Genomic DNA, 27524 nt, shown 5'->3' with positions numbered 1-27524 from the left:
GCTTCCAGGTGCTCCTGGGAACTTCCACTTCATAACCATCAAGCTCACTATATAGTCTTTCAAATCATCCAGTTGTCATACACACAATGACATTGAAGCAGGATGGAAAATTCTGGCTGATTGTCAGACATTAAGTGCAAGCAATGCATGACTTCTTGTTTGACTTGTTGTCTGCTCTCCTGACTCAAGCATAATTTCTCAGAGCTCCTGTAAATGAATCAATTCAAATTTCTCCTTGAAACTGCTGGTGGGAGGCAGCACCTTCTGCTCTTTCTCCTTGTTCAGGATGCACTTTAAAGGTCTGAGCAGAACACAAAAACCACTCCCAAATAGTTTTGAAATCACATTGGAAAGGACACAAAATCTTTGCAAACCAGAAGTGATTATGTAATATTATAAGTGTCTACCCTCAGCACCTTTTTTACAACACACACACAATGCCTTTCCAGTCATTTTGCTGACCCAGGTCTTCATGCTTATGCAGTGTAGGAATATATGTCTTGGCACATAATAGCCCACAATCTTTTTAGTGGAAACCAGAGACCACAATTTCCATCCCCAACTATTAAACTCAGCAAAATGGCATACTGTAAAAATAAAACTGTTTGAAAAAAAGGCTTGTGGTCTTAGGTCAGCTCCACTGTATTAACCACTGTCATAACTGCAAGACAAGTATTTAAAGCAAGGAGAAGTCTCATATTCATCAACAGACTGTAATTTTAAATTTGATACTGTAAGTGTATGATTTTCTTACTGGTGTTCCACGATCTCCTGGTTTCCCTGGCTTTCCACTTGGGCCAGCAACTCCTGGAACTCCTGGGGCACCCTAGAGCAGAAGACATATAAAGTAAATTTCCCATTTGGATGCGTTCCTGTGTGACCTGCCCTAGACTAGATGGTCCTGCTTTGGCAGCGGGGTTGGACTCGATGGTCTTCAGAGGTCCCTTCCAACCCCTAACATTCTGTGATTCTGTAAATTGTGGAAGCCCACAATGGTCTAATGTTAGGAAGAAATGTGATTTTGTATTGAGTGCGAAGCTGAAACATCAAAGCAATACTGAAGATGGCTCCTTTTAGTGTGTTTTTTTCTCTGTTAGATACATATCAGGCCTGAAAACTGTCTGCCAAAAAATAATAGCTTGTCTCTTCATGGAAATGTCTCCTTTTATGTAACACCACAGTTTAACAGGTATTTCTGGATTGAAAGATGCAGAGAGTGTCTATATGGTTTTGCTATAGCTCTTAATGATAAATTCCTAAAGGAATACAAAACAGTTTGGCTTCTATCTTCGTATAGCAGGTCTGTGCTCCACGTAAAACTCCACAAGAAGAAGTCCATAAAAGTCATTCTAGTGATACTAGATAAATATGAACAAATAAAAGACTGGCGTTAGGTTATGTGATAAAAGCTCATCTGCACACCCACAAGGGAGCACAAGAAAGACAGTTGTGGGGGAGTGGGGCTACCCCAAATAATACCCTGCCCTGGCAACTCCTCTCTATATAAATATACGTGGTGCAAACATGTTCTGTGAGCGTATGACTATTGGGGATACGTCTTCCACCTCATCACTGGTGGGACCTAGAAACACGGAGCTGCAGCACCTTGCCTATCTCAGGCTGTCTGATCCAGCATCATATCTTTTTCTCTACCAACCAGCACCTTTTCTAACATTGTCTCACAAAATACAGTGGAGGAGGTTGTTAAGCAAAAAATAATCCTCAAATAATCTTGTCAACAAAAACTTGTATTAACAACTTTTTTTTTTCACCAGTCTACAAATAATATGCTGACTGGTTTCAGTAGACCTAGCTATTCATTTCAGATCATGGCCTATTGTCATCCCTTATTTACACTGTCAGAAATCAGTTTCAAAGCCACTCTCATGCACATTTGTGAATACACACTTTATGCAGCTGTCTGTTCACCTCTTACTGGGAGTTTCCCAGATCCATTTAGGACATTAAACAAAGGAGCTATTTCATATTTGGTAGAAACTGAAAATGCCAATGTGTGTCCCTCTTGGCTCAGGCCTTGTCTGTCTAAGTATATCAAAGACAAAATTATATTTACCGCTGGTCCTGGTGGGCCTCTGGGACCTGTGGGACCATCTTTTCCTGTGAAACCCTATTCAAAAACAAAAGCATGATTAAAAATTAAAACTTAAGATTGCAGCCTGATTAAAATGGCTTTTAAGATTATGTAACTGCAACACTCCTGATTACTATTAGCATGTATTTTTAAACCTATCCAAAATGTAAGTTATAAAAATAGCTATCATGACTAATGTTGGAGTAGGCTATGGAACAATGAGCTTCTGCCAGTTTAGAAGATGTTCAGCCACTGTTGATTAACTGAAGATGGAATGAGTCTCTCTCAGGATTTTTAAGAAAAGGAACTGTTGTTCTGTCTCAGAGGAGCAAAACTCCCTTTTTGCTGTTCTTTCATTCACAGTTTAGCTGGAAAATCTGAAGTTTCTACTTAAATGAAGAACAACCTCCCTCTCAGACACTTCCCGTGCAAGAAGATATACTGAGAAATCCCATTTCAATAATCTAACATAGCATTCACAAATTAACATTGGTGGTCTGTGGCCCACTAATGATCCACTAATCTAATGGTATGTCCTTTGGCAATCGGCTGTCACATGGTGGTCTGTTTTCACTTCTGGCTACCAAGTCTCCCTAAAGAATTATAAATGCATATATCAGCTATTAATTTTGACTGTAAAGGTGCATCATTGCTTCAGTCATCTCAGAGGTGGTATGCCACCATGAAGACAAGGGATTTGCTTAGTTGATCCCAAATGAGAAGAAAGGGATTTTATCAACTCCACAAGGAAATACCTGTGTGCATACCCTTCAGTATGAAGACATTTCAGGATCCCCCATCCAAAGAAAAGTTCTTAGCTCCAGATAGTCAAAGATTAAGAAGCAAACTTGGCATTCACAGTAAGAATGGCACAGACAAATTCTTTACAGATACATCTCCCAGACTTTGAGACAAGCAGAGTTTCAAAGAAACAGTGTGTGGAAGGCAGCAGGGCTGAGTATCTCAGCAAAGCCATGCTCAATGGACATACTGCTCTACGGGTGCAGGCATCTGAGAATCTAGTCAGAAGAGTGAGCACTGCAATTTTTACAGACCCTATCTGGCTATTTTATGGCTATCTGGGGAGGTTTTCACCCCTAGGTTTATCCAGTTCTTCCACTCGTACCTCTCCAAGTTGGATACTGATAAAAGGACTCATTTTGAAAAAGCATGTGAAAACATAAAGATATGATAAAGAAAGGGAAAAACCAAACCAAACCAAACCATATTACTTGGTCTTTTCACAAGACAAACTAAGGAAACCTTACCCTTTCTCCTGGAGGTCCCACTGGGCCAGGTGGACCAGGTAAACCTGGGGTTCCCTAGAGGAAAAAGGAATGATAAAGTGTAGCCATGACAGAACAAATATCACTGCTATGCTAATCATTCCAGTATATGTGCACACATTTATATATTTAACTGTCTTCAGTGTTGCTTTTTGACATTTACATAAATAAAACAAATTTTCAGGAGAACCCTTTTATTTCACATACAAGATAGAAGAGTTTTCAACCTCACTCAGCTTTTTACTTCCATTTGCTTACCAGTCCATAGTTAAACTTCAAAGATCATTTTCAATACTGTTCCCCATAAACCAGATATATCTGGTTTATTACCTTTGCAAGCATGACTTACAGATGCCAGGTAATCCCTTAACACCTGCTGCTAAAGCTTAGCTACAGTGATTGATCCGTGTACCTAAAGGAACAAAAATCAGATGCTTCCTTTATTATTCTTTTCCCTCTATTTTCCAATTTTTCAGTCTGCTGCTTTGTTGTGCACATTCTAAATTCCGTGCTTCTGTTCCTTGTATCTTCTAGGTAGAGAATAAAACCTAAAATTAATCAGACAGGCTACACTAGAGGACACTCAGAAATAATTTCTTTCAACACGCTGCAGGATCAGTGCCACCACTGTAGGAAGAGAATACTGAACAACCTTTTATATGATGTTGTCATGTTCTCCCTTTTCTGTCTAATCCCACTGCACACCAAAATGTAGGATTTTTTTCTACAGGACATTACTATTCCCTAAATGAATACTACTCAGGCTTATAAGGACTAATAAAACAGGCAAAGAATATAAGGCTCTTGGTCCATTTTTGACCTTATCTGCTATATGAAACTAAATCCACAATGTCTTTAGATCCCCAGTAAAATCAAAGACAATATAGTAACCGAGGAATACTAGTTCTGTTACCACATGTGTAGATCAATTATCTATATCTGGCTGATTATCAAATCTGATCCTAGTTTACAATATAGAAACCTGCAAGTAAGTGAAATTTGATAATGCTTTCTTCTTTTAGAAAGCAAGAATTAATGTTCCAAGGCCAATTGACATCCAAAAGTAGAAAGCAATTAGACAACATTGCTGAAGAGGGGTTTAGCAAAGATTCTGCAGCCTTTATTTCCAGAAGACATTTAACTGCAGGTGGTCAGAATCTGAGGGACCTTCCTGGGGAGTTATCAGTGTACTTTTCCTAATCCAATGGTCTGTCCCTGTGTATTCATAGCTGTCCAGATGGACACTTGGCTTGACACAGTACAGCTGTTCTTTCACTCTTGCCGTATTGAATGGTTTACCATTTCCTACATTTCAAATTCCTAAGTGTAAGATAATTATGTTTCCAAAACTATTGCTTAGGAAGGTATGAGAAGAGCTCATGACTCTTAGTGGTGTCAAAGGCAGCTGTCCAGCAGCCAGCCTACATCAGGAATAGTGTAAAATGACATCATCTTGTCTTAAGTGTCAGCTTACCGATCGCCCTGGTAGTCCAGGTTGGCCAGCATCACCTTTCATTCCTTGACGACCCTATAATTTTCATAAATGATTGTCAGAGATTCTGAATTACAAAACAGATCAGCAAAATAATTAATTTGTGTAAACGGACACAAAATATTTCCTGAAGGAAACCTACATAGGAATCCACAAGCCAGCTACGTATTATGGAATAAATCAAGACACATTTACCTCTTAACAGAAGCAATGCTGATAATCTCACAGACATTTGCAAATGCAGCATGACTAGTTGCCATTACATTAAAAGCCCAGGGAAGCTGACACTTGAAAGGGGCACATATTTTCATACGGAAGTGACACAGACTTCAGTAAGACAGACTGATATCAATGTCTTCACAAGCAGGAGTGCAGGGAAGCATTACATGTTTTCTCCCAACCTCCCTTATCTTTCTTAACTGAGGAATGGAGCTGTCTACAGTCACAAAGGTAAGAGCTTGGTCTTTTTGAATCATGACTATTTTTCTCTAATCCATGATCTAAAAGGCTTTACAGATTTCCCGGACACAAGGTGTAGAAGCACAGAAAGAAGCAATGTATTGCCTTTCACAACTAGCCTTCCACATACACTACAGCACTGTAGTAGAAATGCACAGATTAAACCCACATGAGCTAAATTTGAGAGTACAATATATATTTTCCACAGTGGCTTGAATGATAATCCAGCATTAATAACTGTTGGTAACACAAATAATCAAAAAATTTGTAAAAATAGCCTGCTACTGTGATTTGCAATTGATATGAAAAGTGAAACTACATGACTCAAAAGTGGCACTCTAACTTATTGTTAACTAATGAGAAGTTCCACCAATGTTGGTGTTTTCATTCATCAGAGGTTTTTAAACTAAGTGTGACAAATAAATGTATTTATTGTTTTCCATATGTAAAAGGAAAGTGTATGGCTTTTCCTGCTGTTTGGTACCTCTAGGTCATCTTGATCAAGTTTTTCCTCCTGGTATCTAACAAAAAACTGAAAAGCATCTACACTGATTAAAGAAAACTTTCTACTTTGTCCTTATAAAATAGAAGGTGTACCTACTATATAACTTAAAATACATTTTATTTCCATTTCCCAAATTACATCAGAGACTGAGAAGGTAACCTGTCTTCAAATGAAAAATGAAATAGCACACAATCAGACAACAATTCTATTTTTTTTTTCCCCATAAACTTTACATTTTAATCAAAAACTTCATACAAAAAGCTCCCAGTTATACTGAAATTCAAAATAATCTTAAACAGGAAATTTCAAAATTAGATTCTTCTAATTTTGAAGGGATGATTACTTATAAAAATATGGCAAAAGCAGTCTTAACACATTCAGAACATAGACAAAGGTTTGCCTACGCTATCTGCTATAAAAAAAAAAAATAGAATCTGGTGAAACTTCATCAGTGTTAATAGAGTTACTCTGGCTTTGAAGACATGTGCATGAAATCAGAAGTAGACTCTGACTAAAATATGCATGTTGTTGCCAAGAAAGCCCTCTAGGACTGAAGGTCTGTTTTGTATGCTTAGATCTAGGCACTCATTGCCTCTCTGAAATTTCAGCTACAGATTTAAGCTCAGAAAATAGAAGTTGGACATGTAAATCTGTGAGACAGTCTTCAGAATATTATGGCATGCTTAGTTCTCCCGCACCACAGTTTTATAGTTTTGAGTTCTAGAACTTGAAGACATAGCAACTCTACAGAAAAGCTGTAAGACTAAAAACAGAGTAGCACAATGTGTGTTACAATGTTTAGATTCTTGTCCCTTCATAGGCATCCCATAAGTACACCTAACATTCAGGATAGAAAGTGCTATTGTGTTAAAAGATATTTGTTTCAAAAAGAGACTTGCTTCATAGTACCACTGCATTGTAGAGAAAAATCAATACTAGGACAAAGCTGGCACCCTCTTCCCAAAACCACCATCCCCATGGACAGCTCTGACTCCACACACACTGCCACCCCCACTCAGAACGGGCACTCACCGGTTCACCTGGGATTGACAGCCCGTTGGGGCCCTGTGGACCTGGGGGACCTTGAGGGCCAGGAGGACCTGTCTCACCACGAGGACCAGGTGGCCCCTTAAAGAAGAAAATGAAAATAGTTGTAAATGACAACCCCTTCTTAGATCTTTAACTGCAAGATTCTTTGGGTTAGACACTTAGAGTAAGTCAGAAACCTGGAGACACATTTAATACTTCAGAAAAATTGAGGAAACAGTTATTCAAGTGGCATATCCTTTCATAAGCTATTCTGATTCTTGTTGGGGGTCTCAGGCCGATACACACCTTCTGGCGGTGTTAATTAGAAGTGTAGCTGTCTCCTCTGTACAGAAGAAAGCACAATAATGCTGCAGAGTGTGTATTAATACCCTGATGCGTGTACTCTGGTTTCCTGATGTGTAGTCAATGTCTTTTAAGGCTAAAAATGTACATAGTCTGTGTATATATAGTCTCAAATAGGTGGGCTGCATGCAAATAACATATAGGCGTATTTCCAAGTAGATTTTTCTTCTCCATTCTTAACTCAGCATAGAACTAAGCATACAAATTTTCATACAGGTAAGCATGTACATTATACAACTTCATAGATATATTCCAGAAAGGTACTTACAGATGATCCAGTCAAACCCCTTTCACCTCTGGGACCTTTGGCACCTGGGCCACCCTAAGTTGAATATTTGGAAAGAAAATTCATTTCATAAAGAGAAAGCAAAAGCACCTAATACAGGTGTGCATTATGAACCCTCTTTATCAAACTCTTATGTGAAAGCCCAAAGTTCTAAGGTGTATAGATCATACTGCTAAAAAGAGTACTAGAACAAAATATGCATTAGAATCTGAGGTAAACCACATCAGCTTCAGCCTTGCCAATTCAGGCCATAAAAAATTATTGTAATTTTTGTCTCTGCAGATATTAACTTCTTCAATTGATATTCATCAACATCTCTGTATAACTCTCTAGTAGATTGCCAGACAACCTAACTGGGCTTTCAATTCCTCATGCAGCATTTATGGTAGTTTCAAATTAAAAAGAACTACTGGGCTGAGTATAACTCTCTTATATTCAAAGCAATCGGTGGGAGCATGTCCATTCCACAGAATATTATCTCTTAATATAAAAAAAGAGAGTAACTAATTTATTTCCCTGACAGAGTAAAGAATCTTTCCTTGGAGTGAAATCTTGACTCTCTATTTAGGAAAAATACTCGCACAGTCCATTAAAAATACCTTGTACACGAAGTGCAAGACAGCCGACATTGGGCCAGATTCTTTCAACCTATGAAAGAGTGAGGAGCTATTCACAGTGATCACACTGGAAATATGGAGAAATGATTATTATATAAACAAGTAGAGGTGGTAGGAGTTGCCCAGCTGTGTTTTAAACTAAGGGGAACAGATTATTACCATGATGTTATGGACGTGTTGATAGAATCTATCTCCCTGACTGACCTTTTTTTCACAAAAACACACATCAACACAAAACTACTTCCATAAATGTAAAAATCAGCAAATATGTCTATTTCAAATAGTTCCTTACAGCTGGTCCGGGGGGTCCTGGAGGTCCCACGCTGTCTTGAGTGCAGGTACAAGCATTTGGAAGAGCTGGGCATTTTGCTTCATCTCTCTGAAAATTCAATTACAACTATTACTGATCTTTTAAAGACAAGTAATTGGTGGTAACATACTTTTCTAAAACAATAATTTCCAAATGCTTCTACAGGACCTTTCATATTTTTAGCAATTTTTTTTCTCTGAGCTATACAAGACAATAACAACAGAGGCGCAGACAAAATCAAATTCATTTTCTGTTGTTCTAATATTTATATCCATTAGGCAATCAGCTTGCACTGACAAAGAATAGACTATTTACCTTTTAGTGCCAATCTAAGAACAGACTAAATAAAAATATAATAGTTATTCCATTAAAAACACCTAGGATCTTAGACACCACTGAAATGACTGACATTTTTTCCACCATTCCTAAGGGACTCAGTTCTAACACACGACAATCTTTCTCCCTCAGACATAAAAGACTTAAGTGCAGCATTGTTCACTGGCCGCTCTGATGATTCTGATCTAGATGTGCTGTCAGCACGAGGTATAATACCAGGCTAATGTTGATATGGTTACATTTGCTATTAATAATGATTTTCTGAATAGCTTCTGGTTCATTTATACTTACCATGGAAGGAAGATCACAGCATCTGTCTCTGCTAGTCCAAACTGGACTGCACACAATGTCAAAATTCTGGATTTCTAACTGTAAAACAAAGAAGGACTCTTGAAAGATACTGCATCTGTCATTTATGAAATCTAGGGACATTACCATTAAAAATTACTCATCAAACAATTTATTTCTCATGTAGCTAAGAAAATTCAGACTTTCACTTCTTTTTTTGACATTGACAGAAAAGTGATCTGAAAATAATACAAAATTTAAAACCAAAACATGAAGCTACAAAAACTTCAAGCGCTAACGCTTGTTCTTGTTCTGGGGTAAAAGGTAACCAAAGAAAGTGACTCAAGAAATATTTTGCAATACTTAATGAATAATACAGCTGAATTTCTACATCAGCTGAGTGCCTGTGTAATCTAACATGAAATCTGGCTTAAAAACTTTTGGACCAGCTCTAAGGACTGCTGTCCTTGGGTCATACATTAATTCAAGTTCATGTATGGAACTTTCCACTGACATTAGCAGGGAAAAGTTCTCCAGAAAGGCTGAAGTAGGAACCTTAGGTAGACTGTATGGTAAAAGCAGCTCCCTCTCTTTTTTTCACCCCAAGAGCTATGATATTATGGTTCAATACAGACAACCAGACCTTTTGTGGACAATGCCAAGAATCTTCTTCAGCAGTTAGGTTTTGCACTCATGGGTCAGACTGCAGATTTAAATCTTCTAATATGAAGCCCAGGTAATAGCATTGATAACATATTAAGTATACTTAATCCATGAAGAAAATTTTTGTGCTCTTCATAGCAACAGCCACTTTTTCATTACAGGTTTACAGATTACAAAGTCAGTGGGGATTACTCTGATCACACAGTACATAGAGAGAGACCATAGGACTTGCCAGGATTTAAACCTGTTCATTAGAAAATGTCTGTTAGAAAACCAAAATCTTCATTTAAAGTTCATCAGTGATGGAAAATTTACAGTAAATGGTTCCAATGACAAACTTCTCTCCCTATTAAAAAAACATTTCCACTCTTGTCTGAATTTATCTGGATGCAACTTTCAGCTATTAGAATTTTGTACTTGCAATTCTGCTAGGATTAGAAGTTATATATACAAAACTTCTCAGTTAAACGTATTTGGTCTTGCAGTACGGACACTTGAAAGCCTTGAGTGCAACTCTTGTTATTTAGCAATCCTTAATCTCTAATCTCTTTCCTCAGAAAATTTCAAGTGTTTGCATTAATGAATGAATTACTGCTTATTGCTTACTGTTGCTGATCTCCGGTCACCTTTCAGAAGTTTCCCAAGTATTTCATAGCCATCAGTTGTGATGTTCCCAGCCTCCTTAATTGGTTTTTCCAGTATTTCACTGCAGTCAATGTAAATCTTAACATTTGATGAAGTTACAACAATATGGACCTGAAAAAAAAAAAAAGTTTAAATTAATATTTAGAAAATGCATATAAGCATATTTATTTTAATATTTTAACAGTATTTCACTGTTTAGGTAATACTGCTTTAAATTTTCTTCCTAGTAATTGTGCTTTACTTTCAATGGGTGGAAAAATTCAAACTCAGGGAAGTCTATGACACTAGTAAGCTCTTTAAAATGTGTTGAAGGTCAGTAAGATGAATATACAAGCACAGCTAAGAAGAACTATTTAATGTCATAGTTTAACTACAATATCTATTTTAAATACATTCCCTGTCATTTGCTCTAGGATAGCATAAAAGTAAAAAATAAAAAATAATTTTTGAGAGAAAGAGAATATAAGCTCTTCCTGTCTTCTTCTGATGACTGGGACCACACAAGAGGTTTATGAGTCTGTGACTGCCCACAAGCTAATAGACTGTCTATAGTTCAGAGAGCAGATTGTTTCAGATCCAAAGATTCAGGGTTCAGTTTCCACAGATGACTCAACCAGAGGCATTAGTTCCATTGAGATACATGAAATGAGCAGAGAAGCTTGCCCAGAAAAAGACAAAATAATGGAAGATGAAAAAGAGAAATTTCTGAGAGAGAAGTTTGTCTACAAAAACATATGCCAAAATAGGGGGAAACAGAGAAGAAGGTGAAGCAGTTAATTATCAGAAATAAGGGAAACAGGAGGGAGAAAAGCCTGACTGTAGCAGGGGAGAGTAAGTCTACCAGGAGAAGAGATACACACTGCATATATTTTATATACAACATCATAATATCTATGTCATTGTTAAATTATCAACACAGTAAGATCAGCAGTAGAGAATCCTTGAAGTATATTTTTCTGCTTTAAAGCTTCTGTTACCACAGTACATAACCCATGACTGCTTAAAAAAATTGGCATAAAGTTGAAGCAGAGATACCCTTAAATATCCTGAGTCAACAAGCGCCTGAACAATCTCCTGAGAATTTGCTCTTTTTTTCCATATTAGATATTTTCCCATGTGGAGTTGTCACCAAGGCACCACCATAGCTTATCAAAAACTCTTTAAACATTATGTGCTCATGCTTTATCTAATTGGAAGTAAGACTTTTGAAATTGCCTTCCCTTTTTGACAGTGGAAATTACATTGGTATCACAGTTAATCTCTCAGTGCTGTGTATACTCAGACATTTGATTATTTGCCTAAATTTTACGGAATAACTAATGCATCAAACATTTTAAACTCATCACAGATGTGATTTACTTATGCTGAAAGGTACCTAACATGTGAGTCTTTCTACTGGAATGTTACGTATTTGTCACAATTTAAATAAAGTAAATGACATCTGCATACCAAATGTATATTGCTACATTGTAGCACACAAAACTTAAGAGAGGTAAATCCACATCAGAATGCCAAATGAGACTATCAACTAGAAAATATTAAAACAACAATGACTGCTGAGCATCGTCTATCTATCCAAAGAAGTGATCCCAGCAATTAAAAATAGCATCAGCTCGAAATTCCAGCCTGAATCTCATGGCTCAAGCATAAATCTAATAAAAGTAGGTATCTAGTATTTACAGTAAATAAAACAGCTCTGTATTTGATCCTGCTACATTATGTTTTCAACTAAATTATAACAGAAACATTCTCTTCAGTTTCTAACACACCAACATAAAGCATAACTTCTGACCATTTCTAGTGCCAGAAGGCACTGAGGTTTTAAGAGAGAAAACACACTTTAGTCTTTCTCTCCAGACTCCTTCTAAGATAAAGTTTGATGGTGTTCTGATCTACTGCTGAATGAACCACATCAATAAGCTAAGAAAATTACTACCCCATATGTACATCAGCAGAAAGACATGCATTCATTATCAAATTTCCTGTGGCTAACTACTGTGAAACTGCAATCTAAAATGAAGTCTAGCATGGTAGGAATAAGAAAGAAGTCATCATCTGTCTCTCCAAAACATTCAGTTATGAATTTAATGACTGTCTCAGGCAGGCAGGATTTTTCCTATGGGACTTGCCAGATTCAATAGCTTTCACCATAGCTATGCTACGCAAAGTATTCAAGTTCCCTACACAGTTAGGTGTAGTTAACTGTGCTTCACTGAATGAGCCAGGAAGTCATCAAATCAAAAACACAAAAAATGTTTGATATTTCTGAAAACATCATCCTGCATTCTAAAGATTTGTCATTTCTTTGAAACTGGGCAGTAGGGGAAATTTCTAAAGTACCTTTTGAAATGTGTTAATCTTACTTGCCTTATTTCATCCAGCTGAAACTACTGCTATGCTTTATTAAGAGCTAATCAACATGGCTGATATATAAGGCTTTCCTGGAACATAAGCTGAGGAATCCCATGATGCTGTCATGAACAGCCTGACTCATATAGCAACCTCAGTAATCATCCCACAGAGAATCAAGAGGAGTCAGCCCAACTACATGGAGAAAAAATCCCAGATGCAGCTCTTTTTATCAAGGCTACTCCAGGTACTTTAAATTCTATCAAAATCTGAAATTTTAATCCCTTTCTATGAGGAAAAGAGGAAAGACACACTGCACTAAAGAACTGATACATTTTTGCTTAAGAAATAGTCTCATAAGCAAGAATTCATAGTTCCAGAGTTTTAAGATAGTTTGCAAATGGCTGTTTTTGAAGGACTTGTATTGATAGGAGAAGGATGGGATGGGGCTTTGAGCAACTTGGTCTAGTGAGAGGTGTCCCTGCCCATGGCAGTGGGGTTGGAACTAGATGATCTTTAAGATCCCTTCCAACCCAAACCATTCTATGATTCTCTACATAGTTTGGCATCTTAGGATTGCTTTTTGTTATATGTGAGTGTATTTGATTATTAAAAGTACACAAAAGCCTGGATTTTTATTTTGGTTTTCATTAACAAATATAAAAAAACAGTTATACATAACTGCTAGTATTGCTGGGATGGCAGGTTGTTCCCCCTTTGCTCTGATAAATGAGTAGTGCTTCACTGTAAGTGCTCCAAAAATTTAGAGGAACTAGAAGGAAAAATATGACTCTAAATGTCAATGAAATTAGTGTCAGACACACAGCCTGCTGCCAGTCCAGCATGTAGAGAATTTAACACCAGTGACTTGAAGAAGGGAAGTCTCTGCTCTCACAGCAATACACAAAATGAGGCCTGCTATATGCTGGTTTGTGTCTTAAAAGTACTTTGTGGTGATGACTCAACTCCTACACCAAAACAGTATTTTTAAACCTAGCATTTACTGATAGTTATTCTAACTCCAGTACATTAATACATTTCCTTAAAATTCAGTTGGCCCACTAAGCTATCAAAAAAAAGGCAAAAAGCCAAATGCAAATAAAGGCTGCCTAATGCAGGTGTGATCCAAGACTGCTCATAAGTATCAGTTACAAAGTCAATGAAATAAACATAGGTAAAAGTAATTAGCCATCAAATAAATCATAAAACAAGAATAATTAGATATAACATAGAAGCAGTTTGGGAAATTATCCTCTGTCAAACTCTGAGGAAACTAATAGCTTTTATAGTACTAAGTGATTTTCATAGTCATCCATGTTTTACACAGATGAAATCACAAAAGATTATAGTGCTGGCACCAGCTATCTTTCCCTGCTTTCAGCATAGCAGAGCTAGGTTGACAATGTGGCCTCTACTATCAGCAAGCTGGCAGAGGCAACCTCGTATCAGTATCCTCAAAGGAATGCTGCTATTGACTAGTCATGCAGGAGAGGGTATCGTAAAGAAAACAAAGGTTATACTTCAGCTGTACTTAGGCATCAGAAGAAAACTAAGCTAAACACAAAGGAGACAAATGAAAACATGAGAATGTGCATTTCAGCTGACCAAAAATGTTGCAATTCTGTAATTGCTAGTCACTTTTTTTGCCCTAAACATATATACTTAACACAGCAAGGTTTTTTGTTTTTTTTTTTTAAATTGTGGTTTAGATATATATGTAGCTTGAGTCAAACAATTCCTGATGACTAGAGTTAAGGAAACATGGCACAATCAAGTCTTCACAATTTGGTGCATAAAATTAGAAAAGCAAGCAGAAAACTACCACGACTGGGGACAGCTGCACTAACGTGTAAGGATTTCAGTAGCCATTTTGACAATTTGAAATTCTACATCACATATAGATGATATGATCTCACTATTGTCACTTCCTCGGTTAACATTAATTTGGAATATTTTAGGCCCAGTTAATTTAACTATTTAATTTAGGCTCAGATGTAACTGACAGTTACTTCTGCTTGTCCTTTGTTTCAATGAACAGCAATTCAGAAAACAATATTCATCATTTCAATCCTTTACCTTATGGAAGCTTCCATAAAATATTTTCTTTACTTCATCATTGTCAAAATTCACAGTTTGAACCTCTCCTCTTGTATCTTTGTTAAAGAATGACAGCACTTTGCTGGCAGCTGCAATAAATGAAAATAATACATTTCATTTCATACGTATTACTGAAACCACCATCGTAAAGTACACTTGGAGATGAAACGTAGTATACTACTCAACTGGGCAAACACAGGTTATGGATGGTCTTACTGACTAAGTACATAGGTATTTTCCTTTGGTTTTAGAAGTAATACCAAAGTTGAAACGTAGCTTAGATGAATTATTTTTAGTTGAAAAAAAAAAAAATGTGTACAAAGCAAAACCAAAATGAAATCTTAAAACTAAAAATAATTCTTTTACCATGTAGGAATGTTTCAGGGTTGGAAATATCTGGTCAGAATGCATGCAAAGTAATGTAACATATAAATTCTCCATGCAATAAGCACAATCATCCTTACGGTCAAGCACAACTCCAACTTGTGGTTTGTAATCCCTGTCTGTAATCTGCCAGATCGCAAAAGGCTCATTGGGGGATTCGGGCAGCAGGCGGAACAACAGGATGATCGTGTACGCCTGTGGCAATCCCTCTGGGTGAATCTCCCTGTGAAGACAATACGAAGGCATTTTGTCACATGGAAACACATGAGGAAAAAGAACTTCATAATTTGTTCTTTTTCAAGGAAAAGACATGAGCGTAAATCATGAGCATAAAAATGAGGGAAATCACAGTGTTTAATGGAACTGAGGGCTCTCAAACAGAAAAAAACTCTGTGATAAAAAACACTGTGATTTGTTAAAATGAACACACAGCCTGTCTTCAACTGACCCCGGCACCATGGTTACAGAGGAAGCCAGAATACAACCAAGAACTCTTGGACATGTATTCTTGCGGCAAGATTCTGTATAAACTACTCATATTTTAAATTCCTTGATGATAAGTACAGAAAAAAAATGACCACAGCTTTATTCCTTTTTCATCTGGCCTGTTTTGCACAGGCAACAGAAAACAGCACTTAACTATCGCTACCCTTCAGGCACAGATACAGTGAAGGAGATACTTTATTTCTCTGCAATTGGTGATGTATTTGGACTGCACCCCATTCATCAGGGGCTGAGGCTTAGATTTCTGATGTTCAGACTGTTAAGACATAAAAAAAAGAGAAAGCCAAAGCAAAAAAGAGCATGAGTTAATGGCCTCCAACGTTTTCTGAAGGGGAAGACAGGGAATGCAGAAAGGGAAATGTAAGGAGGCAGCTTCTGTTTCTCCTTAAGCAATGTAACGGAACTGAGAAGGGAATTTGGCCTCATAAACATAGAAACCTCAAAATGAAGAGAAGTACTACTCTGTATTTTAGGCAAAGCTGATGTACCCATACAATTACAGAGACCACAACAATAGCCATATCACTAAGTCAACACCACCACACAGCACAGTGCAAGGACAAAAATATTAAAGTAGATACAGCAACACTGTTTAGAACTCAGGTATCAAATTATTTCAGATATGGAAATAACTATCCCACCAGGACGAGGACGCTTGTCCTGGTGGGATAGTTATTTCTAAAGTGAGTTTTATTTTCTGACTTCTCATGAAAAATAAGTGCCCAGAATACTTTGACAAGTCTACTTCCACCTCTTAGAGCAGACAACAGACTATGTATCATAACACTCTTAAAATAATGAAATAAATAGGGAGTTTGTCTTTTTATTGTCTTTTTATCATCTTATCCTGCTAAATGCAAGGTTTATCTTAATGAAAGAGGGTTGCAAAACTGGGATTATCTGTACTTCTCTCGATCATAAAAATGCAGGCTGTCAGAAAACTATCACCCCACATAATAGTAATGGCAAACAATGAACTCAAAAAGTCCTCAAGTCCTTCACTTCTAAAATTGTGTGCTGAGAAGACTGGGAAAAAGAAACTATTTCACCATACACCTCACCTATTATACCTCTAATCTGATCTTTACTCAATCTGGCAGAATTGCAGAAAGGTTCAAAGGCTTTTACAAAAAGAAAGATTAAATTTCTTTAAATTTAATAGGAATAATGGGCTATCTTCAGGCCTCTCCTCTGACTCAGAATGACTTTTTTTTTTTTCAAATCTTAAGTAGCCGAGAAAGGAACAAATGTAAAAAGAGAGGGGTACTGTTCCCTTCTTAGTAAAGCTAACTGCTGATTAAGTCTTTTTGGAGTTTGTGAAAAAAAAACGTTGGCAAGAATGACCATATATTACCTCTCCATAATCAAGCTCTAAGACCATGAAAACTCCACTCCATCTGCCAAATATGGCAACTCAAGGAGAAACTACCCAAAATCAATGACATCAATGTGCTGCCTACTGCAGTACAATTGATGCCTCTGCAAAAAGTGGCACTTATTCCTCCATAATGAAACCATTTCTCTCTGGCAAGGTGGAGATCGTTGTGCTAAGGAGGCTGTTGTTCAACTTCCTAAAGGCAAACTGTGGATTATCTGCAATTCAAATGGTTAAGAAGCATAGTCTCAAAAAACAACAAGCCGCAACTGGATTAATAGTGAACAGATTGTAACAGAATAAATAGAGTAGCATTTAATGAAAATGGTGATAGGTGTTCTTTGGAGTGTATTTCCTGGAGTTCAGTTAAAAAAAAAAAAAAAACAAAAAAAACCCCACACAAATAAATGCATCTTCTGTAAGATACAAATTCTATCATCTATAACTGTGTTAATCCTTCCTCACCTGCTTGCCCTAAATAGGAGTTTTTCAGGTTTACTTACCGTATTGGCTGGCTGACAAAGGCATTTTTGTGGAGTCTATATGCTACATAGCTGGGGAAAGAGCCTGATTCCAGTGATACGCCTTGTACAGAAGCAAAATGCTTCTCTGTTAGATTATAGGATTCCAGCATCTTGAAACCTTTAAATCCGGAGAGAAAATAAAAACACTGTAGAGCTGTAAAGGACAGAAATGAACCTATGCCAAAATTTTAAGACAGTTACTTACCAGGTGAAGTGTATCCCTCCAAGTAAATAAGAGGACAAGCTAAAAGACATGAAATAACATACAATTGAAAACTCAAAAACAACAGGATATGAACATATATACACTTCAGAAAGTTTTATTACCAAAACATCTGTGCTATTTTTAATTATCAGCCAACTTCTGTTACATTTGTTATACTGTGTTATGTTCTGTGGTAGGTATACCATTAAGAAGATCTTTACTTGTTACTTTTAGTAGAGTTTTTCTATCATGACAAATGTTATGGAATAACAGATGAACACCCCAAATATTTTAAGAGTCTAATTCATACGAAGAAAGGAGCATAATGACACAGTCTTTCCATGAATATTTAAGGCATGAGTCAGGCTTCATAATAGCTGTCAGATTCACAAGGAAAAACTGCAGATTTATATGGCTACTCCGGAGCCAGCGGATGAGGCAGTTAGGGAGTACACAGTTGCACATGACAAGCCTGAGAATTCCTCATTTTTGCCATAGAAGGATGTAATTTGAGTAAACAACTGAACTTATTTAGATAATTTTAAAAGAGCATCACACACTATAGCTGCACCTCTTCAGCATCCCTAGATCAGCGGTAAATAAGAGATCTGTTATGCTTCCTAGTTCACATTAAACATCATTTTACTTAGTCTTAAAAAGCAGTAGTTTTCACTGACTGTTACCCTCTTTCTGTTATACCACCACTTCTGAAATGTGAGACAAGACTACATAAAATATAATACCTACTTCAAAATTTTTAAAAAGTAATGTGCTCCCTTAAACTGTGTCCAGTTATTATGACACCTAAAATCTATCTATGAGCTTTTTTTTTCTTTTTAATGTACCTTAAATGGGATGGCAACTTATGTTGGATCTGTGTGGTAAGGTTAGCAGTGGGGCTACAGGAGTGGCTTTTGTAAGAAGATGCCACAAGTTTCCCCCATGAAAGACCAAGAAAATGCCAACCGGCTCCAGGTGAGACGTGCCACTGGCCAAGGCTGAGCCAATTAGCAACAGTGGTGTTGCCTCTGAGATAACATATTTAAGAAGAAGCAAAAAAACCTTGCACAACAGAAACTTCTGCCAGAGAGAGGAGTGAGAATATATGAGAGAAACAACTCTGAAGATACTAAGATGAGAAGGAGGAGGAGGAGGTGCTCCAGGCATCTAAGCAGAGCTTCCCTGCAGCCCATGGTGCAGGTGGATGTGCCCAAATAAGGCTGTGACCCTGCAGGAAATCCATGCTGGAGCAGGCTCCTGGCAGGATCTGTGGACCCATGGAAAGAGAAGATCCCATGCCAGAGCAGATTTGCCAGCAGGACCTGTTCATGAAGAACTGTAGCATGTGGGAAAAACTCACTTCAGACAAATTCATTGAGGACTGTCTGCTGTGGGAGAGACACCACAAAAGAGCTGGGGAAGAGTGTGAAAAGTCCTCCCCCCGAGTAGGAAGAAGCGGCAGAAACCACGTATGATGAACTGAATATAACCCTCATTCCCCATCTTCCTATACTGCTGGGGAGGAGAGAGAGAAAACATGGAGTAAAGTTAAGCCCAGGAAGAAGGGAGGAGTTAGGGGAAGGTGTTTTTAAGATTGGGTTTTATTTATCATTAACCTACTCTGATTTGATTTGTAGTAAGATAAATTAATTTTTTTTCCCAAGTTGAGTCTGTTTTCCTGTGACAATAACTGGTGAATGATCTCCCCATGTCAGTATCTCAACCCATAAGCTTTTTATTACATTTTGTCTCCCCTGTCCAGCTGAGGAGGGGAGTGACAGAGCAGCTTTAGTGGGCACATGGCATCCAGCCAGCGTCAACCCACCACACAACCGTAGCAGTATATAAGCAAATGTGTTAATTTGGGAAAAGGGAAAGCTGTGTCCTCTACTCACTTGAGGTAGCTGTCTCACACACAAAGGTGACGAGGTTATCTTGAATCTTTTCAAAAGCATCAAAGTCATCAACGATAAACACATGACGCTCACTGGGCTTGCTGGCAATCTTGGCCAGCTCATTGTAATCTACATCAGCCACACCAACCACAAAGACACTGAAACCTGTAAAAAATAAATCTGTTACTTGAAATGTACTAAATATTTATAAAAAAACCTGTTACCTGAAATGTAGTAAACATACACTACCATTTTTCAGGCCAGTATTTCACAAACCATTTCTATCATTCATTTCTCATGCTCTACCTAGTCTTTTATCTGGCCTTCATTATTAGCATGATTTCTGGATATCCTTTCACCTTATCAAAGCTCAAGAGGGATTAAACAGATCTTTACATCTTTCTTTCAAAACATTTTCCTCCTTGATTCATTGATTTTTGTTGGACAGTACACAATCTCACATAGCCTTGGCTATTTAGTCCCCTCACTCTTTCATATAAAATGCACAATTTTCTCAAATCTAGAATACCTTAAATCTGTCAAAAATCTCTGTACAGACTATTAGTTATCCAGTTCTCTATCTGTTGCCATCTCCTGCATTTTATGTTTCTCAGTTTCTTTCAGTCTAGACTTCCTCTGTAGTCATAGAATCATAGAATGTATTGTGCTGGAAGTCACCTCTAAAGGCCATCTAGTCCACTCCCCCTACAATAAGCAGAGACATCTCTAACCAGGTACATGATGACCTTGGACTAGACATTTAAGTGTTAGATGGCTTATGTCAAATGAGAAGAACCCAGGCCCTAGAATTTAATCATATAACCAGGAGTAATGGCATGATCTCTTTGTCAGGGTGATTTTCATCTTAAAATCCTTAAATTAGCTTCTCCTTGCCTTCTATGTCAAGTTTTTGTTTCCTGCTTCCTTCTAGTCTTTATGGAATTCTGACACTGACTCATTTCTTCCTTTTTCATCTCCCACCTAAGCCCCTGTATGAAAATTTGACCTCTCTTGGCCATACCAGAAAACAAAGAAGGGAAAAAAAAAAGTCACTGCACAATTCAATATTACATAGGAAAAAGAATTCACACAAACTTTCATTGACAAGAAACTGCACAAACATTGGAAATGCTGGTTAGAGTTTGAAAGCAGAATTCACATTTATTGCAAATGATAACACAGGCTATATTTACATTTTCAATTTTTCAAAAAGAAGATAATTACTCCTCTGTAGCCAGTTTTTGTGAAGCTCTGGCAGAAATACTCTGTCCAGCTATGAGCACTACATTTAAGGTGCAAAGAAATCAAACTAGAAAGGAGTGTAAAAATGATAAGAGGTTTGGAAAACATTATCAACAGAAGGTTGAAGGAAATGGGTTTGTTTAGTCTAGAAAAGAGAAGAAAGAAAGAGGAAATTACAACAGGCTTCAAATATGAAGACCCAGTGGACAGTGATCAACTGCTTTCCTAGTTAACCAGGTAAATGAAAAGATGGCACTAGTTTCCTTAGCCTGAAGAAACACTTAGGTGAAATGTGAGACAAAGCTTTCCAACTATCAGGGTAGTTAAGCACTGAAACAGATTATCCAGGGAGACCAGAGAGATTTTTATGAATAGGGTGGACAAACATCTTCCAAAACCATCTAGACAGAGCTGACAACTTCAGAACACAGAGGCAGAGAGGATGCCCACTTGTGGTTTGCATGCCAGTGATTTCCTTACTTCCAGTAAGGAAGTACATTTCCTTACTCAGGGAAGAGGACTCCAGGTGGTTCATGCACTGAAATGCAATACTGGGTGCAGGGACAGGCACAGACTATTAAAATCAGACAAGCAGCATTCAGCAAATCCGAAGAGGAAGAGCAACACCTCACAGTTCAAAAGGCAATGAAGGAGTCAGTTCAGATCCAGCTTCGCCAAAAGCAGTTACTTCAGCTGGAGATCCACTGGTTTATAGCAGGTAAAACAAAGCTCAAAAAGCCAGTCCCATTACATCAAAAGCACTAGAATGGGATACACTTCACAACGATTCCCGAGGTCCACACAGCAAGGAGAGAAAGACGTAACCAAGAGTTATGTCAGTGAAATGATATGCATGAGGAATTACTTGAACGCCTTGGGAAGCCACATCCTTCCCCAGAGAGAAGGCTAAAGAAAGAAAATGTAAGTCTGGCCCAGAGAGTCTAAATTTTTTTAGTTTTGACTTTTTTCCAAACAGTCAGCATATGTTTCTGAGTCCGTAAATGAGGAAAGGATTCCCAGACAATTGAAGCACCACTTGTAGTGGCATTGCTTAACACAGAAGGAAATGAAACAGCCAGGTACTGTGAACTGCTTACCAGAGTGCTGTATGATCGTTGCTGCTTTCCTCACCTCATCCTGAGACCGACCGTCTGTGACAACAACGAGTACCTTGGGAACACCTCGCCTCATGCCACTCTCCCAAGTCAAAACCTTTTCCTTGATAAATGTTAGGGCTTTGCCTGCAAAGTGTACAACGAACAAGGAGTGAGCCACATTATCCACACGACAAGAAATCCCTTACTTTACTTTGAAAAGGCAACAGGCACACAGCTAAAACAGAAGGACAGAAAAAGCCTTCAGTCATGCAATATTAGAATGAGGCAGTTTATGACAATATTTTATCTTTAAGAAATACAACTACTGCTCAGAATTACCTGTCCTTGTGTTTCCTCCTCTGTACTGAATATTTTGAAGAGCTCCCAGGGCCTGGGCCTTGTCATCGAATGTATTCAGTTTAAATTCAGATTTTGCCTCATCACTGTACTGCACAAATGAAACCTGAAATGAAATACATCACAGTGTTTAGTCTCATGCCTCCATATTCAGACCATTCCACTGAAATGTGTATTGTAGTACACTAGTAAATAATTATTTTTTTTTATATATGTGTGATTATGCACACACATACATGTTTACATACAAAGATATCATCACGGCAGTGTTTTTTTCACACAAATATCACACGATACTTTTTTCTTTCTTTGCTTATTTTTTTTTACTTTTGACTTTTTTTTTCTTTACTGTACATCTTTACAGATGTACTCTATCTACACAAGTTCCATATTTTTTTAGGAATTACAAAAAGAGTTTGACAATAGAATGTCAATGAAGTTGGACATATACAAATTTGTGTACCCTCTTGACTTAAATATGGAAATATAATCACTGAATTTTGAAACATTTTTATATATATATTTATTTAATTTTAATTTTTTTATATTGTGTAAAATTGCAATATTATAGTGTATTAATTTAATGCTGAATAGACATATCTCTGTATGTACATAGTGACATTTATTGAAGTAAATTCCCCTTTTTAAATTATTAACATCTAATTCAAAAACTGATATTTTTACATCTCAAGAGACGTGACTGAAATATTTTACTGAACGTTAGCATTTACGTGTCTCTGTCATCTATATTAGGCCTTCTCTATCTCTAGGCCAGGGACCTACATACATTTGCAAGAAAAAAAAAATATTATGCTAGAGGTCCTTTCCAACCATAGTGATTCTATGATTCTATAACAAATAAACAAATGGAAAGGAAAACTACCTGCTATAGATGAAAGCTACGAAGGATAAGAATGGCCAAGGCAAAGCAAAGTGTAAGGAGTATATTTTCCTTAAAAAAAAATATCTAAAGACTTAAAGATAGGGAACCAAAGATCTAAAAATATGTCTAGAAGATGAAAGGCATTCAAAGATGAAACACCTTCAGCCTTCTAACGAAGGAAAACGCATTGCACCTGCAGGTCATTCCAATGCTCCAGAAATACCTTATAAGAAACTCTCTCACATCTCGTGTCACTCACTTCATCTAGTGAAAGAAATGGTCATGGGAATCTAAGCAATGATCTCATCCAACTTCCCATAGACAGAAGAAAATCAGTAATGGTGCAAAGCTTACAGTAAGAAGCCTGACAGGAAATGTCTTTGAATTAATTATGAACAGTCCAGAAATCCTAAAAGGCTACTTCTCATTACCCATTGCTGTTTGTTCTTTAAAGATGCATTAATTCATTCAGAGGACTAACTTTCCATATTTTCATACGTTCACTATGCCCACTGTGGAGTGGACCCATGTTATCTGTCTTCAGAATGGTATAAAGAGACATCTGCAAGTGCCTCTCTTGAAAGGATTCTGCCTATTTACTGCAGTGTGATCCTAGGCAGCTCAACAAGACAAAGACAATTGCGAGCCAGCTGGACTCTACATGCACAAGTTTCCTTTTCTTCACTGATAAATTAAAATATAACCCTCACTCAACAGTCAGACTGTTCCCAAAACAGATTACTGATACGACACAGACATAACCTCCATATAATAACTAGGCAGTGTGCCAGTTGTTGATGCCATATGCAAAGAAACAAAAATATAAAATTCATCATACATTGACCATACATCACTCCAGTTTCTCTTACTAGAGGATACACACACACTCAGTTTCTGTCTTTCAGAATAGTAACTTCTCAGGATAGACTGGATCCCCTTTGTATTTACAAAATGACCAATATACTTCATAAATATACATGTACACATGTACACATACATTGCACAATAATCTAATACAAAAAGATAACAGCATTCTTAAAGAAAGGACAAATATAATGTAACTTTAGTAATTCAGTTTCATCTTCAGTTTCCCTCCAAAATGTACTCAATAGAAATAACAGACCTACCTGGATTCCAGCAGGATTAATCAAGTCAAAGGCTCCTACTGTGTTAAAAACAAATTTCACTACTTTGTTGAAGTTATCATCACCAATACTCCAGGAGGCATCAGTCAAGAATACTATGTCTGCTTTGGCACCTCTGCATACTGGAAGACCAAGAAAAGGAACAATTAAAACACATCAATCCTATGACTGAAATAAAGAGCACTGCTTCAAAATTTGAAAGTTCAAGAATGACAAATACTCAGTAAACTTCTTATAGCCACACAGGCTGATGGCTAATGCGCAACACAAAAACATTAAAACCTTTCAAGGGCAAGTTCAAGAAAAGCAGAAGAGCTCAAGAATCAAATGTAAATGTTATAAATTACTTTTTTTTTTTTTCCTTTCTGTTTAGCTACCATGAAACACAATTTGTCTGCTGAAGGCAGAGAGACTCACAAACTTGCCGCAGAGCTATAGAATATCATGATTTTTTTTCCCCCAGATGTAAGCACCTTGCTGCTCTATCAGGAAATCTGAAGTCTAGTAAAGCTCAGGAGCAAAAGGATGTCATTAGGAAACTGCTCTCAGACTTCATTCCCCAAAAATGCTGTCCTAGCTTTAACTCTATTTAAATTTATGAAAAGTAGAATTAAATGCTTAAGCAGTGCAGCAACTACATAAACATACTGAGTAATTCCACAAAGAAACATACCGTCCCGAGCTGGAGGGATTGTGGGAGGTGGAGGAGGTGTAGGTGGTGGAGTTGGTGCCTCTGTAGGTTTGAGAACTGAAATGAAATAATTATTTTTTTACTCCATAGAAATTACTTAATTCAGGGAAAAATCTCTAGATTATATATGATATTACCATATAAAAAGATTCTCACTAACCTAAACAATGTATAATTGGCAAAAAAAAAAAATTACTGTGTTACAAGTGTAAGTGGAATTAAAACTATTATTAAAAAAAAAGGTACATGATTGCATTATGACAGGAATACTTTTACATGAGATGAGTAACACTGCACTCTGATAATGCATCCATTTTTCATCCAGGTGCTAGGAAATTTTAAAGAAGAGCATAAGAATATATCTTTCCCTCATAAACTCTAGCTGACATTACATCGAGAGAAAGAGGAAAAATCACTTAAAAGAAGTATTGAAAGCCATTGAGGAGCAATACAAGTTCTGCAGGTGAAACAACACGAGTTCAACAGCTAAAATTCAGGGTTTACAGTACCTATTACTTACCTGTATGTTCCCTCATAGAGACTGGAGGTCCCTCAAGGTTAGGGGTCTGAACAAAGACAGTAGCATTGTATTCTGTGTCTGGTGAGAGGCCAGTAAAACAATGGCTCGTTTCTGATCCACGTACTGTGATTTCCTGTCCTCTGGAACCTGTCAAAAAAAAGACCAATGGAAAGTTAGAACCCACTACTTTTCTTTTAAGATGTGTACAAATAACATAAATGAGAGGAGGTGGAGTGGTTGGGACAGAGGTCTTATTCATGTTCCATGAAAGCCTTTCTAGACAAAGATTATATGGTAATTATGCACCTTAGGGCACACTGGAGAGTAACACTGCAGGGTATATGTGAAGCCCAGGTAGCTAGTAGATTTCCATCAATGAAAGTTAGCTTGACGATAAGCAGTACTCGCTCTTTGCAGCTTTTTCACCACTCCAGCAAAACAGGTTATGTCCAGAGCTTTAAAGCTCAGTCAGATATAACACGGCTTCTGTTGTGAGCTTGTCACATTCCCAAATAAGTAGTGCTGTCACTGTAATAAGGCAATTATGTTTCCATAAAATAGAAAAAAACCCAAAATGTTCTTACCATCAGCTGGGTTTAGCTTCAGTCTGTAGGAAGTTGCTGACCGATGAGGTGACCATCGGATACAGAAAGTATCCCAGCCTACTTTGTAGCTCGTTAGGTCAGTGACGTTCAAATATACTGTGAATAGAGAAAGAGATAAATAGTATGTAAGGGCTGAGGCACATCAAAATGAAAATTATGTCAGCAGTGCTGGTCCAGAACTTTATTTTACAAAATACTCACAGACAGAAAAAGCAGGTCTAGTCAAATCTCTTAACTTCCTCTTAAATCCTAGAGATCCCAGACTAGCTATTTACAAAGGCCCAAAGCCTGACACACTTCCCATACTGGATAACAGCCCATTTTATGAGTTTCTGCATGAAGTAAGTTGAGCTCTTTGTAAAAGAAGAAATCAGAATCTGACTCATATATATTGCAGTATGAAAAGATTGTGCTGAGTCAGCAAAACTCAGGATGCTTGATTCATCTCAGCTGAAGAAGTTTTTAGAAGTTTCTTAGCCAAGGCCATCGGCAGATTCAGCTCTTTCTAAAAATCTAGCTTCAATCACTGGACACCCCTCTGAGATAAAAGCAGAGTAACAAAAAGCCTAGGCCTGCTTAGCATGGTTAGATTCTGTACTACCCTACAAACAGTTAAAGACTGACTCCACCTACAGCTGAACAAAATTTCAGGAAGAAGACTAGAAAATTTTATATCATCAAATCATTACTTTATATTTCCATTACTGTTGTTAAGTTCAGTGTTTTTAAGATCTTCATCATGGGCAAACAATAAGTACTCCCCAAGTATTCAGACTTTCTAACAACCAGCCTTAAAAATTGTCTCTGAATCAACATTATCTTGGATCAGTATATGAATCTAGCATGACTACAACAAAATTATTTCAACTTACATGTAGTGCCTTGGTCTGTCAAAGGTACACTCATTCCAGAATCATACTGGGCATAAACATTCACATCGTAAGTAGTACTGGGAGACAGATTATGCAAGGTGTAGGAAGTCACTTCTCCCACAAAAACCTCCATGGGCTCATTCGAACCTTGAATTGAAAGGAAGCATTAAGGAAGTACAGAGAGAAAGAAAGCTTCATGATTAGGTGAGCTACAAAACTATCCACTGTCTCTTTCAGAGCATTAAGTGTTAATCTTGGGGGGAGGGGGGTGTTGTTGTTAAATAAACCATACTAATTTCTTAAATTTTAGCACATTACATTGTTGCAAACAACATATACATAGCTTTACAAGCTATTGTGCAATGCCTTACAGAAAGGTATGTATTTTGTTTCACTGTCACATTAAAA

The 27524-nt window shown here is 37.3% G+C and overlaps 1 protein-coding gene across 1 annotated transcript in view; it reads right to left on the bottom strand.

Annotated features, from left to right (window-relative positions):
• The window catches only part of COL12A1 (collagen, type XII, alpha 1), a 102108-nt gene that overhangs the window by 12711 nt on the left and 61873 nt on the right, over window positions 1-27524 (bottom strand). Inside the window, exons 24-44 of the mRNA XM_008944742.1 lie at window positions 27117-27263; window positions 26224-26340; window positions 25640-25786; window positions 25102-25176; window positions 24411-24550; window positions 22383-22506; window positions 22044-22187; window positions 19705-19869; window positions 17810-17848; window positions 17584-17722; window positions 15282-15424; window positions 14797-14906; window positions 10333-10482; window positions 9067-9144; window positions 8422-8508; window positions 7495-7548; window positions 6867-6962; window positions 4853-4906; window positions 3361-3414; window positions 2075-2128; window positions 755-826 (exon numbers count right to left, since the gene is read on the bottom strand). Coding sequence (XP_008942990.1) covers window positions 755-826; window positions 2075-2128; window positions 3361-3414; window positions 4853-4906; window positions 6867-6962; window positions 7495-7548; window positions 8422-8508; window positions 9067-9144; window positions 10333-10482; window positions 14797-14906; window positions 15282-15424; window positions 17584-17722; window positions 17810-17848; window positions 19705-19869; window positions 22044-22187; window positions 22383-22506; window positions 24411-24550; window positions 25102-25176; window positions 25640-25786; window positions 26224-26340; window positions 27117-27263 — 2189 coding nt within the window. The remainder of the gene's footprint in view (window positions 1-754; window positions 827-2074; window positions 2129-3360; window positions 3415-4852; window positions 4907-6866; window positions 6963-7494; window positions 7549-8421; window positions 8509-9066; window positions 9145-10332; window positions 10483-14796; window positions 14907-15281; window positions 15425-17583; window positions 17723-17809; window positions 17849-19704; window positions 19870-22043; window positions 22188-22382; window positions 22507-24410; window positions 24551-25101; window positions 25177-25639; window positions 25787-26223; window positions 26341-27116; window positions 27264-27524) is intronic.

Source organism: Merops nubicus, unplaced genomic scaffold, assembly GCF_000691845.1.
Source record: "Merops nubicus isolate BGI_N331 unplaced genomic scaffold, ASM69184v1 scaffold177, whole genome shotgun sequence".
NCBI lineage: Eukaryota > Metazoa > Chordata > Aves > Coraciiformes > Meropidae > Merops > Merops nubicus.
This window is presented reverse-complemented; position numbering and strand designations above follow the sequence as displayed.